Source organism: Schistocerca americana, chromosome 3 (assembly GCF_021461395.2).
Source record: "Schistocerca americana isolate TAMUIC-IGC-003095 chromosome 3, iqSchAmer2.1, whole genome shotgun sequence".
NCBI lineage: Eukaryota > Metazoa > Arthropoda > Insecta > Orthoptera > Acrididae > Schistocerca > Schistocerca americana.
The window spans coordinates 123614431-123630464 of record NC_060121.1 but is presented as its reverse complement, the minus strand read 5'-3'; the positions used below and the strand labels follow the sequence as shown (position 1 = coordinate 123630464).

General features: G+C 46.6%; 1 protein-coding gene across 2 annotated transcripts in view; it reads right to left on the bottom strand.

Moving 5' to 3' along the window:
• Positions 1 to 13981: 13981 nt before the first annotated feature.
• LOC124605643 (type 1 phosphatidylinositol 4,5-bisphosphate 4-phosphatase) overlaps positions 13982 to 16034 on the bottom strand; it is a 46692-nt gene continuing 44639 nt past the window's right edge. For both annotated transcript variants that reach the window (XM_047137463.1, XM_047137464.1), the window contains exon 7: positions 13982 to 15320. In XM_047137463.1, the coding sequence (XP_046993419.1) occupies positions 15235 to 15320 (86 nt within the window). In that variant the 3' untranslated portion in view covers positions 13982 to 15234. The remainder of the gene's footprint in view (positions 15321 to 16034) is intronic.

The window sequence follows — 16034 nt, the reverse complement described above, 5'->3', positions numbered from 1 at the left end:
ACACACGTCATCGTGGATTCTCCAGTGGATGGATGGGACAACACAAGGGCTACAAATGGAAACGTCAATGGCCAAGGAAGTTCTGTGGGCCACAGTGAAGTTTGTGGGAGTATCAGTATTCACGAGGCAAAGGTGAAATTGTGCCAGTAAGAGTTCAAGGTCTTTAGCACAGCCAGTGAACGTGCTTCCACCCCACAAAGGGTTATGGACACTGAAATCAAGCAAGATTAGGAAAGGTGGCAGGAGCTGATAAACCAATGCAAACAATATGTTCTGGGACAGGTCAGCATCGGGAGGGAAGTAAACATTGCAGATGGTAATATCCTGAAACCCCTAACCCAAACCCACAGGTTCCAGAGGTGCGTTAAAAAGCCCAAGTTTCCTATATAGTGTCCAGAACATATGTGCAAAACTCCGACTGACACCCTATCGTAGTTAACATGATTCTTATGATGACTTTTGTATCCACGTAGGGCCAAGGTCCACGTTGCTAGAAAACAAGCTTCCTGAAGGGCAATGCAGAAGGCAGGGGAAGTGTTTAAAAAATGTCATAGCTCAGCCAGGTGGTGGAAAAAACCACTACAATTCCACTGAAGAATAATGTTGTCAATGTACTGTGAAGCCATGAAGAGAACAAGAAGACAGGTTTTGCCCTAGGGTCACCTGGTGCCACTGGTTGAAGGGTCATGGCATCAGTACACATAGGATTCAAGTTCCATTTGGTGGTGTGAATCAGGGTCTCAGGGGCTGCCAGAATCTCCGACTTGGCCACAGGAGTAGACAGGCAGGATCTGGTGGCATGGGGGTCACCCAAATATCCTTCTTGCGGACTTTTTCCTGTATTTCCTCTTCTCAGAGGATTTTGACGACTGCGAGGGCTCCTCTTCAGGTAAAGATAATGATCCCGAAGCTCTGCGACCAACAGCCTGTGGTTCCTTCAGCCACTGTCTGGAATCCAGTCATAGACCAGTGGAAACCTTGGAAGGATGCGTCCTGGGTAACCCCACTGGCAAGTCAAGCTGGAGGAAATTGATTCATCTCTGACTGGGAGTTGGGGAGCGATGTCACTGGTGGGTGGAAAGGCATCAATCCCCAAGTAGGTGTGGGGAAAGCATCAAGAGGGGAGCCCCCAATCATCAGAGGGCAGACACAGTTGAGTGGCCCTAAGGACTCAGTGTAGGAGCGATAAAAGGTGCAGATTCTGTCGCCAAAGTGGGCGACCACATCATAGCTGTGGCCATCAAAATGGATGACCATGTCATAGCTGTAGCATATAAGATTACTGTACATGCTGGGTGTAACTGCTCATAGTACTTCTTGGCCTCTTGTTAAGTTAATTTGTCCAGAGGCTTATATTACTCTATCTTCTCTCTTCAGAAAAGAGTGCAACCTGGTGAGCAGGGAGAATGGTGGTTTGCACAATTGACACAGATGGGAGGAGGGGCACAAAGAGAATTTGCATGCAGCACTCTTCCACAGTTTCTGCAGTTGGGGCTAGTGTTGCAACGTGAATACATATGCCCAGATTACAAGCACTGTAAGCACTGACTGGTAGGGTGGGGGTGGCAGGGGGGCAGGGGACATACGGTTTCAAACCACATCTGCATATCACCTTGACTATTTCAGCCAATGATTGGTTGGTTGGTTAGTTGGTTTAGAGGCGGGAGAAGGGACCAAACTACGAAGTCATCGGTCCCTTGGTCCTAATAAAACAATGTCACAAGTGTGAGAATAAAACAGACGAAACATATAACACAAAACGGAAAGAAAGGAAAAGCCACAAGAACGAAGGGAAGGCAAAGAACACTAAAAGGAACGAAAGAGGACAAGAAAACAACAGAAACAACAGAGAGACACTGGAAACAGAAGAGAGTAAAATATGAAAGCAGATTACAGGGGCTGGCCAACCACGAGAGCGAAAAGGGAAGGCCAGCCACTCTGCAACACATTAAAACCTCCCCCCTAAAAGCACTAGGGTGGAGGACACAGAGGCACAAAGGACATGCGCTAAAACCTACATGGAAGTATAAAACCCACTCTCACGGATAAAACGTAAAACTAAAGCTGCTGTGGAGGAATTTGTCAGCCAACACCGAAGGCAAGGTGCTGGGAAAGTTAAAAGTCTGCCGCAGGGCGGCTGAAAGTGGGCAGTCCAGCAAGAGGTGAACGACTGTCATTTGGGAGCCATGGTGATAGGTGGGTCCTCACGACAGAGTAGGTAACCATGCGTTACCCATGTATGGCCAATGCAGAGCCTGCAGAGGACAACTGATTTCCTGCAAGAGGCCTGCATGGAAGACTTCCATACATTCGTTGTCTCCTCAATGACACGCAGTTTCTTGTGCGTGCTGTTATGCCATTCCGTCTCCCAAAGCCGGAAAATCCTGCAGTGTAAGACAGAATGCAGGTCAGCTTCGGAGATGCCTATCTCCAGAAGTAGTTTCCACGTCGCCTGCTTGGCCAGCCTGTCGGCATGTTCGTTGCCGGGAATTCCGACGTGTCCTGGGGTCCACAAAAAGACCACAGAACGGCGGGACTGTTCCAGGGCGTAGATGGACTCCTGAATGGATGCTACCAGAGGGTGGCGAGTGTAGCACCGCTCGATAGCTTCTAGGCTACTCCATGAATCAGTAAACACGAGAAATGAGCGGATGTACTCAAGCGCACAAAATACGGCCGCCAGCTCTGCAGTGAAAACACTACAGCCAACTGGCAAGGAGTGGTGCTCAATATGTCCTCCATGAACATATAGCCTACGTGACCATCAGCCATTGAACCGTCGGTGTAAACCACTTCAGAGTCCCAGAACGCGTCAAGAATCGAGAGGAAGTGAAAGCGAAGAGAGGCGGGGTTAACACAGTCCTTAGAGCCATGAAAAAGGTACAGACTAAGCTGCAGCTGAGGCATATACCATAGAGGCATGGAGGCATATGTCAACAGACCGCAAGCAGAGGTGGTAAAGGGGAGGACTCCAGTTCGGAGAGAAGGGACCGCACGCGAACTGCAATCATTACCCCCAATCTGGGCCGCCAATGCAGGAGATGGACTGCCGTGGGCGGAAAAAGGAGAAGGTAATTTAGATACTCAGGTGAACTATGAATGTTTGCTGCGTAACTGGCGAGCAGTTGTGCACGTCTGATCTGCAGTGGAGACACACCAGCATCCATCAGTACGATGCTCACTGGACTCGTCCTAAAAGCTCCTGTCGCTAATTGAATCCCACAGTAGTGCACAGGGTCGAGTAAATGCAAGCACACTCCCATAGTCACTTCAGGATTGGACAAGGGCTCTGTAGAGCTGCACCATCATAGAGCGATCTGCACCCCAATTGGTGTTGCTCAGGCAACGGAGGGCATTGAAGTGTTGCCAGCAATTCTGCTTAAGCTGACGAAGATGAGGGATCCAACTCAATAGAGCATCGAAAACCAGTCCTAGGAATTGATAGGTCTCCACTACAACAAGTGGATTGTCATTAAGGTAAAGTGTGGGTTCTGGATGAACTGTATGATGCTGACAGAAGTGCATGACACACGACTTTGCGGCTGAAAACTGGAAGCCATGGGCTAAAGGAGTCACCAACTTGGACATGGAAAGTACGGAGCGACAGGAAGTTTTGGATAAAATTGGGAGTGGTCCCCGGAGACTGCACTCATATAATGTGGCAAGGTTATGATGTCGCCAAGTCATGTCGTATGCTTTATGTAAGTAAAAAAAAGACGGCAATCAGGTGTTGCCGCTTGGAGAAGGCTGTCCAGACGGCAGACTCGATGGACACAAGATTATCAGTGGTAGAGGGACCCTGGCAGAAGCCACCCTGACATGGAGCCAGCAAGCTATGTGACTCCAGGACCCAATCCAACTGCCGACATACCATACGTTCCAGCAGCTTACAAAGAACGTTGATGAGGCTGATGGGCCGATAGCTATCCACATCAAGCGGGTTTTTACATTTCAGCACCGGAATGACGGTGCTCTCCTGCCACTGTGATGGAAAGACGCCATCGCACAAGATCCAGTTGGAGATGACGGGAAGATGTCGCTTGTAGCCAGATGATAGATGTTTAATCATCTGGCTGTGGATGCGATCAGGCACAAGAGCTGTGTTGGAGCAATGTGAAAGGGCACTGAGGAGCTCCCACTCTGTTAATGTGGCGTTATAGGATTCACTGCAGCGTGTAGTGAAAGAGAGGATGTTCCCTTCCAGCCAAGTTTGAGTGTGCGAAAGACTGGGGGGTAATTCACTGACACAGAGGGTCGAGCAAAGTGCTCAGCACAGTGCTCAGCAGTCGCGTCGGTACATAACTCGCCATTTATGGTAACACCAGGGACAGATGTTGGGGTCTAGTACCCGAAAAGACGTTTGATCTTTGCCCAGACTTGGGAAGGTGCCGTGTGGCACCCAATGGTGGAGACGTATCTCTCCCAACACTCCTTCTTCCACTGTCTGATAAGGTTGTGAGCATGGGTATGAAGCCGTTTAAAGAGTATGAGATGCTCCACGTAAGGGTGCCGCTTATGCCGCTGTAGAGCTCGCTGACGCTCCTTAATTGCTTCAGCAACTTCCGGCGACCACCAAGGGACTGCCTTACGCCTCAGGCACCCTAAAATGCGAGGGATCGCGGTTTCTGCCGCAGAAATAATTGTGCTAGTCACCTGCTCAACCATCACATCGATGTTACTGTGTGGGGGAGATTCAGCGGTGACAGCAGAGGTGAAAGTTCCCCAATCCGCTTTTTTCAAAGCCCATCTGGTCAGGCATCCGTATGCCTGATGCTGGGGCAGTGACAGGAAGATGGGGAAGTGGTCACTATCACACAGGTCGTCATGTGCTCTCCAGTGGATAGATGGGAGAAGTCCTACGCTGCAAATTGATAAATCAATGGCCGTGTAACTACCCTGAGCCACCCTGAAATGTTTGGTGGTCTCAGTATTTAAGAGGCAGAGGTCGAATTGATATATCTTTCTCAGCCAGTAAGTATGGTACCACTCCACAAGGGGTTATGGGCATTAAAATCTCCCAGAAGTGGGAAAGGTTTAGGGAATTGATCAATCAGTCCAACTAATACATTCAGGGGTACTGCACCACCTGGAGGAAGATATACATTACAGACAGTTATTTCCTGCGTCATCCTTATTCTGACAGCCACAGCTTCAAGAGGGGTTTGAAGGGGCACATGTTCATTAAAGACCGAGTTAAGGACGTAAACGCAAACTGCACTTGACACTCGATTATAGTCGCTACGGTCCCTTAATATCCCTTATAGCAGTGGATAGCAGGGGTCCGCATTGCTGGGAACCAGCTTTCCTGGAGGGCAATGCAGATAGCAGCTGTAAAGCTTAACAGTTGCCGTAGCTCAGCCAGTTGGTGGATAAAACTGCCACAATTCCACTGGAGGATGACTTCGTGAGGCTGGGAAGGCATGGAACATTCAATGAGGCAGTTTACGCCTCAGAGTCACCTGCTGCCACCGATTTATTACCTGAGCAGTCTATATCCATTGTGTCTGAGGATCTGGCGAGATCCAGGTCCTCAGCGGACGACAAAATCTCCATCCCATCCTCAGCCGCAGAGCTTGTAGGTAGCAGTGGTGTGGGTGCCACCACAATTTCCTTGGTCTTATGGTTTTCTTTTTGGATTTCTCTGGCTGCTCCTTGGGTTTCCCTGGCTGGGAGGACGTCACTGGCTCAGTCTCCCGGACTGAGGATGAGCATGAATCTCTACGACCAGCTGCTTTTTGGTTCTTCAGCCACTGGTGGGTGTAGTCTTTCACACTATAAGAAACCTGGGAAGGGAGTGACCCAAGGGACCCCTTCCTAGAGAGAGAAGCCAAAGAAGCCTTACGCTTCTCTGGCTTAGAAGTGGGGATGGACGTCCCCGATGGTTGGGGAGGGAGGGGGTGGGGAGGGCGGGTGTTGCTCCCAAGGTAGGTGGTGCAGGAGCAACAGGAGGGAGGGAAAGGCCCTCACCATCAAGGGTTGGCAGAGCTGATGGTGCCATAACTATTGTAGCAGCGGTGTATGATTATGTCACACGCACAGGACACAGGCGTTCAAATTTTCTCTTAGCCTCAGTGTAGGTCAGTATGTCCAGGGTCTTGTACTCCATGATTTTCCTTTCTTTCTGGAGAATCCCACAGTCAGGCGAGCAAGGCGAATGGTGCTCTCCACAGCTGACACAGATGGGAGGCGGGGCGCATGGAGTATTAGGATGTGATGGGCTTCCACAATCTCGGCATGTGGCGCTGGGGATACAGTGGAAAGACACATAACCGAACTTTCAGCACTTAAAGCACCACGTCACGGGAGGGATATAGGGCTTTACATCGCACCGGTAATCCATCACCTTGACCTTCTCAGGCAATGTACCACTCTTAAAGGCCAATATGAAGGCACCAGTGGCAACTTGATTATCCTTCGGACCTCGGTAGACACGCTGGACACAATGTACACCTTGCTGCTCTAAATTGGCACACAGCTCATCATTGGACTACAAAAGAAGGTCGCTGTGAAATATGATACCCTGGACCATATTTAAGCTCTTAAGGGGCATGATGGTTTCAGAAACATCCCCCAGCTTGTCCCAAGCGAGTAACTTCCATTGCTGGGCAGAGGATGCTGTTTTGATCAAGACTGATCCAGATCTCATTTTGGGCAAGCCCTCCACCTCCCCAAACTTGTCCTCTAAATGCTCAACAATAAACTGAGGCTTCATTGTCATGAAAGATTCCCCATCAGCTCTTGAACATACAAGGTACTGGGGTGAGTAAGATCCACTGCCATCCTTAGCCTGACGTTCCTCCCATGGTGTGGCCAGGGAGGGGAACGATTTGGGGTCACACTTCTGTGCCTTGAATTGAGCTTGCGATCGCTTAGAGACTGCTGGTGTTTGACCACCAGCAAGAGATGATGGACTACACTTCATCATTCATCACGTGTCATCCGCCCTGATGCCACCCGCACCAACCAGGGGCCCTCCCTACAGGTTATACCCATCTGCAGCAAAGGCCACCTGGCAGGATGGCCATTGCTGGGAGTCTCGATGCCCCAGGGGGAGGAGCATCTACCCCTTTCATATATGGGGAGTTAATGGCGCAGGCATCAGCAAAGCGATCCCTGTGTGGTTGGGGGCTACAGCCAATAGGGTACATGGCAGCTCCACCACAACAGACTGGCTACCGTGCTGAATATTAGGTGCAAAGAAGTCCATGGTCATCGTCAATGCAGAAATCGACACTGGATAGTTCATGGTGGAAAACACACCGAGGGAGGTGTCCTTGCCCAAGAGATGGAGAATGGGCAGGACTGCAATGCAATGACGAGAAAGTACCCTAAAGATCTCAATGCACAATGGACACGATGCAGCTTGTAAGGGGCTCTTCCCCAATTGGCTCGATCTTCGGGAAAATTTTGAGGAATGGAGGTCAAACCCTACAGGGGACCATCACATGAAGGCCGAAACGTGTGAAACTCCTTTTAGTCACCTCGTATGAAAAGCAGGAATACCTCGGGCCTATTCTAACCCCCGGACCCACAGGGTCGCACTCAAAGGCCAAGATGAAGGCACCAGTAGCAACCTTACCGTCCTTTGGTCTCCTAAGTACACAACCCTGTTGCTCCAAGTTGGCACGTAGTGACGGTCACCGGTATGTCATCTAGCTTGTTACAAGCAAGCAGTACTTGGCATTGGACATGGGATGCTGTTTTGATCGAAACTGCCCACTCTTCATTTTAGAGATGGCTACAACTCTCCCAAACTTGTCCTCTATAGTTTCTACAAAGAATAAAGGCATTGTGGACAAGAAGGAATCCCCCATCAGTCCTTGTGCAAATTAAGTATTGGAGGGAGTATCTCTCTACTTGCCATTTACCCCTACATTCCTCCCACGGTGTAGTCAGGGAATGGAACATTCAAGGCTCATATTTCTCTGCATTAAAAAAGGACTGTCTTTTCTTAGAGACTGCTGGGGCCACATGGCCACCAGCAGAAGTGGGTGCCACCCAGCCTCACAAACAGCTACCTGGACAGTAATCCGTACCTTAATGTTCCTGTGCCCCAGTCACAACAGACACATTCTGCTTGGCATACATGGTGAGTTTTCAGCTCAGGCACCAACAATGTGATCTTTGAGTGGTTGGGGCTACCATTGTTCAAGTACTTCATGCCATCCGCCCCCGCCCCCCCCCCCCCCCACCCACCCAACGGAATGGATACCAGGCTGGGTTTTGGCTATATTATGTTATTAAAGGGAAGGATACAAACGTGAAAAAGCACAAAGATGGAGAATACACTGCACAATTCGATTGAAAATTGGTGGCAGGTCAAGCCCAACAATGCAGACCATGTGTTTAGTTAATGAAAATTTTTGGTAAATGCCGGATGTGGAAACTCTAGTCCCAATCATAAACCAGGTCCAAACAGGGTCTGCACCTAGAAAACCATCCGAGGGAGAGGCAAAGGGGGAAGGGATAGGGGTAGTGTAAGGTTGTGGTAAGGAAAGGAAATAATGCTGCAAAGGATGGGGGCCCATGGTAGCCAAGCACATACACAAGAATTTTGAGCCCCATGTGGGTTTATGTATGTATGTTGTGTAGGTGACTGACAAGTGCTCACTCAGTGGAATGTTGTGTTAGAATTCAGTTGACAACAATATAAAAAGGAAAGATTGCTGTTCACCACAGAGTAGGAAGCAAGTCACAGAGACAATGAAAAGCATAAAGTTCTCCTCCAGCAGCAGGAACACACATACACACACACACACACACACACACACACACACACACACACACACACACACACACACACACCACTCCTACTGTCTACAGCAGCTCAGGCCTAAGTGCAGGCTGCATCATCATCTGAGGTGAGCAGCTATCTGGTGACATAAGGAGATAGCATGGGGTGGAACAGGTGACAAATAGTGTGGTGAGGGTGGGGAAGATGTATTGCGCCGGGAGTGAGCAGGGATAATGTATTGCTGTGGGAGTGAGGAGGGATGATGTGGGGGAAGGGTTGGGCTGCTTGGTTCACAGTCTGGAGGCTGTGCTGGGGAGTGAGGGGAGAGGGGAGGGGAGGGAAGGGGAGGGGAGGGGAGAGGGAGAGGAGAGGATAGGTGTGGAGAAGGGGGAAAGACAAGTAGGTGTGTTGGTGGAATAGAAGACATGGGTAATGCTGGAGTGGGAGCAGGGAAGGAGGTGGAGGACAGGGACCAGTGATGGTCGAGACCAGAGGGATTACAAGAATGAAAGATATGTTGTAGGGAGTGTTCCCATCTGTGCAGTTTAGAAGCGCTGGTGTTGGTAGGAAGGATCCAGATGGCACAGGCTGTAAAGAAGTCATTTAAGTGAAGTACACTGTGTTTGGCAGCATGTTTAGTTGTTGGATGACCTAGCTGCCTCTTGGCCATTGTCTGGCAGTGGCCATGCACATAGACAGCTTTTTAGTTGTCATACCCAAGTATAGAGAACAGTGGTTGCAGCTCAGTTTGTAGATCAAATGGCTGCTTTCACAGGTAGCCATGCATCTGTTGTGATAGAAGAGGCCTGTGGCAGGACTAGAATATGTGGTACTGAAAGATGTATGGTACAGATTTTGCATCTAGGTCTATTGCAGGGACAGTGCCGTGAGACAAGGGGTTGGGAGCAAAGGTGCAGTAAGGATGGACAAGGATATTGTATAGCTTCGGTGGGTGTCACAATACTACTATGAGAGGGATGGTGAGGATAGTGTATAGGATATTCCTTATTCTGAGGATGACAAGAAGTTGTTGAAACCCTGGCAAATATCATGATTGAGTTGCCCCAGTCCTGGCTGATACTAAGTCACGAGAGGCATGCTCCTCTGTGACTGGACTGTGGGCATGTGGGAGGTGGTGGATGGCTGGAGAGAGAAGGCACAGGAACTATGCCTCTGAACAAGGTTGGGAGGATAATTTTGTTCTGCGGAGGCCTCAGTGAGATCTTTGGCAGATTTGGAGGGAGGTGCCCATCACTACATATACAATGGCCATGGGATACTAGGCTGTATGGAAGGGACTTCTTGGTACCAAATGGGTGGCAGCTGTTGAGGTCAAGGTATTGTTGGTGGATGGAGGTACTGATGCAGCCATCCGTGAGGTGAAGGTCAACATCAAATAAGGTGGATTGTTGGGTTGCGGAGGACCATATGAAGTGAATGGGGGAGGTGATATTGAGGTTCTGGAAGAATGTGCATAGGTTGTCCTCACTCTCAGTCCAGATCACGAAGATGTCATCAATGAACCTGAACCAGGTGATGGTGTAGGGAGTTTTAGTTGGTTATGAAGGATTTTCCTACCCTGCAATATCAGATTCCTGCAAATCATCTCCTGGATTGAAATTATTGCCCTCCAGGCAGCAACCACAATGCCACCTCAAAAAATTCTCCAACTTGGACAGCTCCTATTGCTGCCTTGGACTACCACTATCCACCACCTCTACAAGAGCCTCCATCAAACCTCTTCCACACCCCTCATATCTGACAAACCATGCCTTAAAAACCTAATACACTCACCACACCCTCAGGAACTCACTCCCACCATCACACAGAATCCAGAACTTAAACAGTCCCACAGAAGTGTCAGTCTTTTCCAAAGGCCTTACCTTTTCTCCCACTCCCAAATTCAATCATGCTGGACTTTCTAAAGACCTTGTCTTCTCCTCCAGGTCCCTACATTTGAAATACTTTGCCACCAACCCTACCATCAGACTCAATCCAAAACCAATACTGAACACTACCTTACTCAGCTAATTCATTCATCTAACTGTGATCCACCTGACTGCCCCCAAATCACTCCATGTTAACTTTATAGAATTTCCTGACCTCAAACCTTGTCTGCCTATCAACTCATAAATCCCTCAACATGGCAACAAGCCTTACATTCAGAGAAAGAACTGCACTCCACCATCTAAAAACTGATCTCACACTTATAATATTACCGGCCGACAATGGTTCCACCACTGGGTTATGAACCGTAAGGATTATCTGATGAAGGGTTTCCAACAGCAGCCAAGTGCATCCAACTACAAACCCTGTCACCATGACCCCATTCCTCTAATCCAGCAGGACCTCCAGTCCCTCCTCAAATCCTCAGGTCCATCCCAGAACTTCTTGTCCGCGTCTCTCTCTCCCCGCTTACCACACCACTCCCAACACTCATACGTGCTTCTTAAAGTCCATAAATCCAATCATCCAGGGCACCCAACTAAGTTCAATTGCTGTTTCCCCACAAAGGTAATCTCTGCTCTTGTGGGCCAATGCCTACAGCCTATTGCCTGTAACCAACCCTCCCATACCAAAAACACCAATCATTCCACAGTTCCTATTCCTTTACCATCCAGCACCAGACTTTTCCCTGTTGTTGCCCTCTCCCTCTATACTAACATCCCCAATATCCATGCCCTTGCCCCTACTGAGCACCATCTTTCCCATTGCCCAACTGACTCCAAACCTACAACCTCCTTGCTGGTCACCATGACCAACTATCTCCTCACCCACAATGGCCTCACTTTGAAGGCATCACCTACAAACAGATCCATGTTACAGCAATGGGCATCTACAAAGCACCATTCTGTACCAACATATTCACAGCCCATCTACACAAATCAATTCTAACCACCCAGAATCTCAAACCCATCACGTGGTTCAGATATATTGATATCTTCATAATCTAGACCAAGGATGAGGACACCCTATTCATATTCCTCCAGAAACCTCCCCATTCACTTCACTTGGTACTCAGTCCAATAACTCATCTTCCTTGATGTTGGCTTCTACCTCAAGAATGGCAATGTAAGTACCCTTATGATTATGTGGGCTTTCCCAGCGTAATAAGTCTTGAAAGTCTCTTCGGGTTTGTTGCCGGATCCTAAAATCAACTGACTCAATATTTCGGCGATCCAGCTGTTCGCCATCTTCAGGAAAATGCTGCCTCTGCTGATGAGTCCCGCTGAGAACTGACGCCAGGCTGCAAATCGACGTCATATATAGGCCACCATTCAGTACACGGCTCATGCACTGCCCATCACAGTTGCTGCCCTCAGTGGAGCACTGCTGGCTACGAAATATCGCACTCAGGGCCGCACCGAAGAACGTTCAATTTTGATGCGAGATGTAAGTACCCTTGTCCACATCAAAAATCTCCCCAAGTCAACAGCTGCCACCCATTCTACGCCAAGAAATCCCTTTCATACAACTTACCCACATCTGTGGCAGTTACATCTGTAATGACAAGCACTCCCTCCCTCCATACGTGGGATTAAAGCCTTCAAAAGACCCAACCTTGACCAGAAACAGATCTCCCATGCCTCGTCTCTCCAGTCACCCACATCCCCCATGTGCTCACTGTCCAGCCACAGAGCAGCACTCCTCTCGTGACTCAGTACAAGCCAGGACAGGAGCACCTGACTCACAATATCTGCCAAGGCTTTAATTACCTCTCACAAAGCACAGAAATGAGGAATATCCTATCCACTGTCCTTCCCACCTCTCCCACAATGGTATTCCAAAGCTGCACAATATCCTTACTCCATCCCTGCTCCCAGCCCTTCATCTCATGGCTCATATCCCTGCCATAGACCTAAATGCAAGACCTGTCCCATATGTCCTCTCACAAGTATATTCGTATCTCAAGTACAGGCCTACCTGTGAAAGCAGGCATCTGATCTACAAACTATGCTGCAAGCACTGTGATGTTTTCTATGTGTGCATGACAACTAACAAGCTGTCTGTCCACATGAATGACCATCATCAAACTGTGACCAAGAGAGAGCTGGACTACCCAGTTGCTAAACATACTGCTCTACATGATGTCCTTCACTTCAATCACTGCTTCACCACATGCTCTATCTGAATCCTCCCTACCAACACCAGCTTTTGTGAAATGTGTAGGTGGGTACTCTCCCTATAACATATCTTTCATAATTGGAATGCCCCTAGCCTCAACCTTCAAGAGTCCCTGTCTACCGCCTGTTTTCCTGTTCCCACAACAGCACTACCTACCCCATGTTTTCCCACCAACACCTCTACTAACCTGTTCCCTTCACTACATCTCTTCTCTCCACTTCCCCGTTGCTCCGTACAGCCTCCTGACTGCACCTAACAGCCATATCCTGTGCCCATAACATACCTCCTCACTTCCATACCAATACACCTTCCCCCACCCTTACTCTGCTATCCTTCCAACTACCAGCCCCATTCCTCCCCCACTCCCCACAGATGCTGCTCACATCATATGCATGTCCAGGCTTTCGTTGGGTTCAAGCAGCCATAGACTGTAGCGCTCTCTCTCTCTCTCTCTCTCTCTCTCTCTCTCTCTCTCTCTGTGTGTGTGTGTGTGTGTGTGTGTGTGTGTGTGTGTGTGTGTGTGGTTTTTTCTGCTTCTGATGAATGCCTTTTTGTCTGAAAGCTAGAAGTTCTTTTCCCTGTGTATGTTTGAGACTCAATGCCATCTCTGCGTGGTTAGTAGAAATGTATCCTTTTCATATTGTCAGGATGATGTTTTGTTTTTGTAGTTACATGCAATGGGGAGATTAAACTGTGCTCTATCTACTTTCCCATCCCCCTCCCCTTCCTGCCCCTTTTCAGTTTTTAATTGCACTATTCATTTATCTTTCTCTATGAGTATTTACTTGCAGACCAGGTTCTCAAACCAATTATCCATTGCCTGTTGCCAGGAGAGAGAGCAACTGAATCAAATGGTGAGAGACTGCCATAACATGAGGGAGACATTAGCAGTATCTCCATGCATTGTGTGTGTCCTTGCATCAAATACACTGCACAGTGCTACATGTGTAGAGTACTCTAGTGCTGTTACACACAGTTCATGTTCAGAATTCATGTTCCTTAAAGTTGTCACCTCTGGTAGGCTACCAAATATTTGCCTTTTAAACAGACTGCACATCACTCAGAGTAAAATGAAACAGTCACTCCAAACATATAATTCAAACAGAGAGAAGGATAACTTAATTCACTTGAATCAGTAATTTATTCTGAGAACTATGCAATACAGACATTTTCTGCACACAAATCCAAGGTATGTAACAACATAATAAATAGCAAAACTGGTGGTATCTTGGAATTTCTTAGAAATAAATCACAAACAAGCTTGAATACACAACTTCAGATATGCTCAGTAGTATTATTTAAATGAAACAGTAAGAGAAGCCAGTAATCAACATGCTGACAATGATTTCAGATCTATTTAAGCACCGAAAGAGTTGCCAACAATGATCCCAGTATGTTTCAACGCAATAATGCTGAAAATGTCAACTACCCTTTACCTTATTTCACTTTATCCAAAATAATATACCAAGTGATACCATATAACAGTCCAGAATAGAATAAGTTGTCAGCTTGTAGAGGGAAATAACAATGCAGTTTTTTCTCTAAAATAAATTTTAAAAATGTCTTCCAACAATGTTCTTAGCAACTACTGTAGTTTGTAATTTATTTGTAAACTGTTACATATTCCTTGAGGAAATTACACATGTAAGAAATTACAATTGGAATTGAGGAAGGACAAGAAATGGATGCTTCAACAGAAGCATTCAATTACAAATGGCTGAACCAAGCAAACTAAAATAACAAATATTCAGAGGAAATAAAAATGTAAAAATCTGTCACAAAATAAAGATTCAAAATACTATGTGCAATAAAACAATACGAAAAGACAGGAATACACTAGTATGCTAAACATCATGAATTACATTTTAACCTCACAGTCCAAATAAAAAAAGTCATATTTACAGCCATGTTATACAATACTATACTAGTTCAATCTCCTGGTATTTCAAAACTATATGTATTATCACAAACAATAAATACACTTATTTGATTTTTCTCAGCTACAGTCTGTCAAATCAGAGTGACATGTTGAGAAGGTTTTAAAACCTGGTTTGGTAATGCATCCAATGCACATAAATTTATGAAACTGTACTCCATCAATCGTTCTATCACATACAAAAAATTCCTGTCATTCAGACTTTCTTACCAAATGTGTAAATTATAGCATTACATTAAAATAAAATTCACTTAAAATAATCTGAACAGACATTTATAACATATATATAATAGAATTTAAACAGCAGAGCTTATACTGACAGGGAGAAGCTGATGAGAACTGAAGAGTGTAAAAATTCACATCTGCTCAAGCCTGGCCGCTTCTGCAAAAGGCTTCATTTCACTCCTTCTGGGAATGTGAACTTACAGAAGACGAATCTTCACATAGGACCTTCAATGAGACTCACTTTCATAGTACAATAGTACACACTACGAGCAAATGCCAGTAGCGCTACTATGAATGCACCTGAAACACACAAAATATGGCCTGAATTCTAAAAAGTGGCATGAAAGTTCTACAACATTATTAGTTTTAAACACACTCAAGGAATAAGTGAAACGTAAATCAGATTTTATATCTGGATGTCTTATAACCTTGACTTACTTTATTTGTCTAAAATCTGAGAGATCAGAAAGTCAGAGCTATGCAAATAACTGCAAGGGAAGATCTGTCAAAGCAGATGGCAAGATGTCTCATCTGTATCCAGATTAGACAGTGAATGCACGGACTGGCGACAAACCACTGAATCGGCTTCCACTGCCATGACAACACAAACACCTCAGACTACAATGAGCATGTGAATACTGTAGTCATCATGCTGAATGGCAAAGTCCAACATTTTTTAATACAATGGCTTGCAGCCAACAAATATTTCTTGAAGGACATTATTTTCATTAACACCACATGGCCACACCAACGTTTTACTTAACAACAACTTGATATAGATCAGCGTAATCCCATTACCGACAGTTAGGCAAACATATTTAGGATGCGAATCAGAGTCTTGCACTGCCGTTAACCACCCTGTAGAATAGATTTTCTCAATAATATCACTTAATATCTTAATAATATCAAGTTACAGTTGCACTTACAATATTACAATTAAGATTTACAATTTATGTACAGATTAACTCTTACATTCAGCTATAATTTTAAACATTAAGACAATGTTCTCCATAT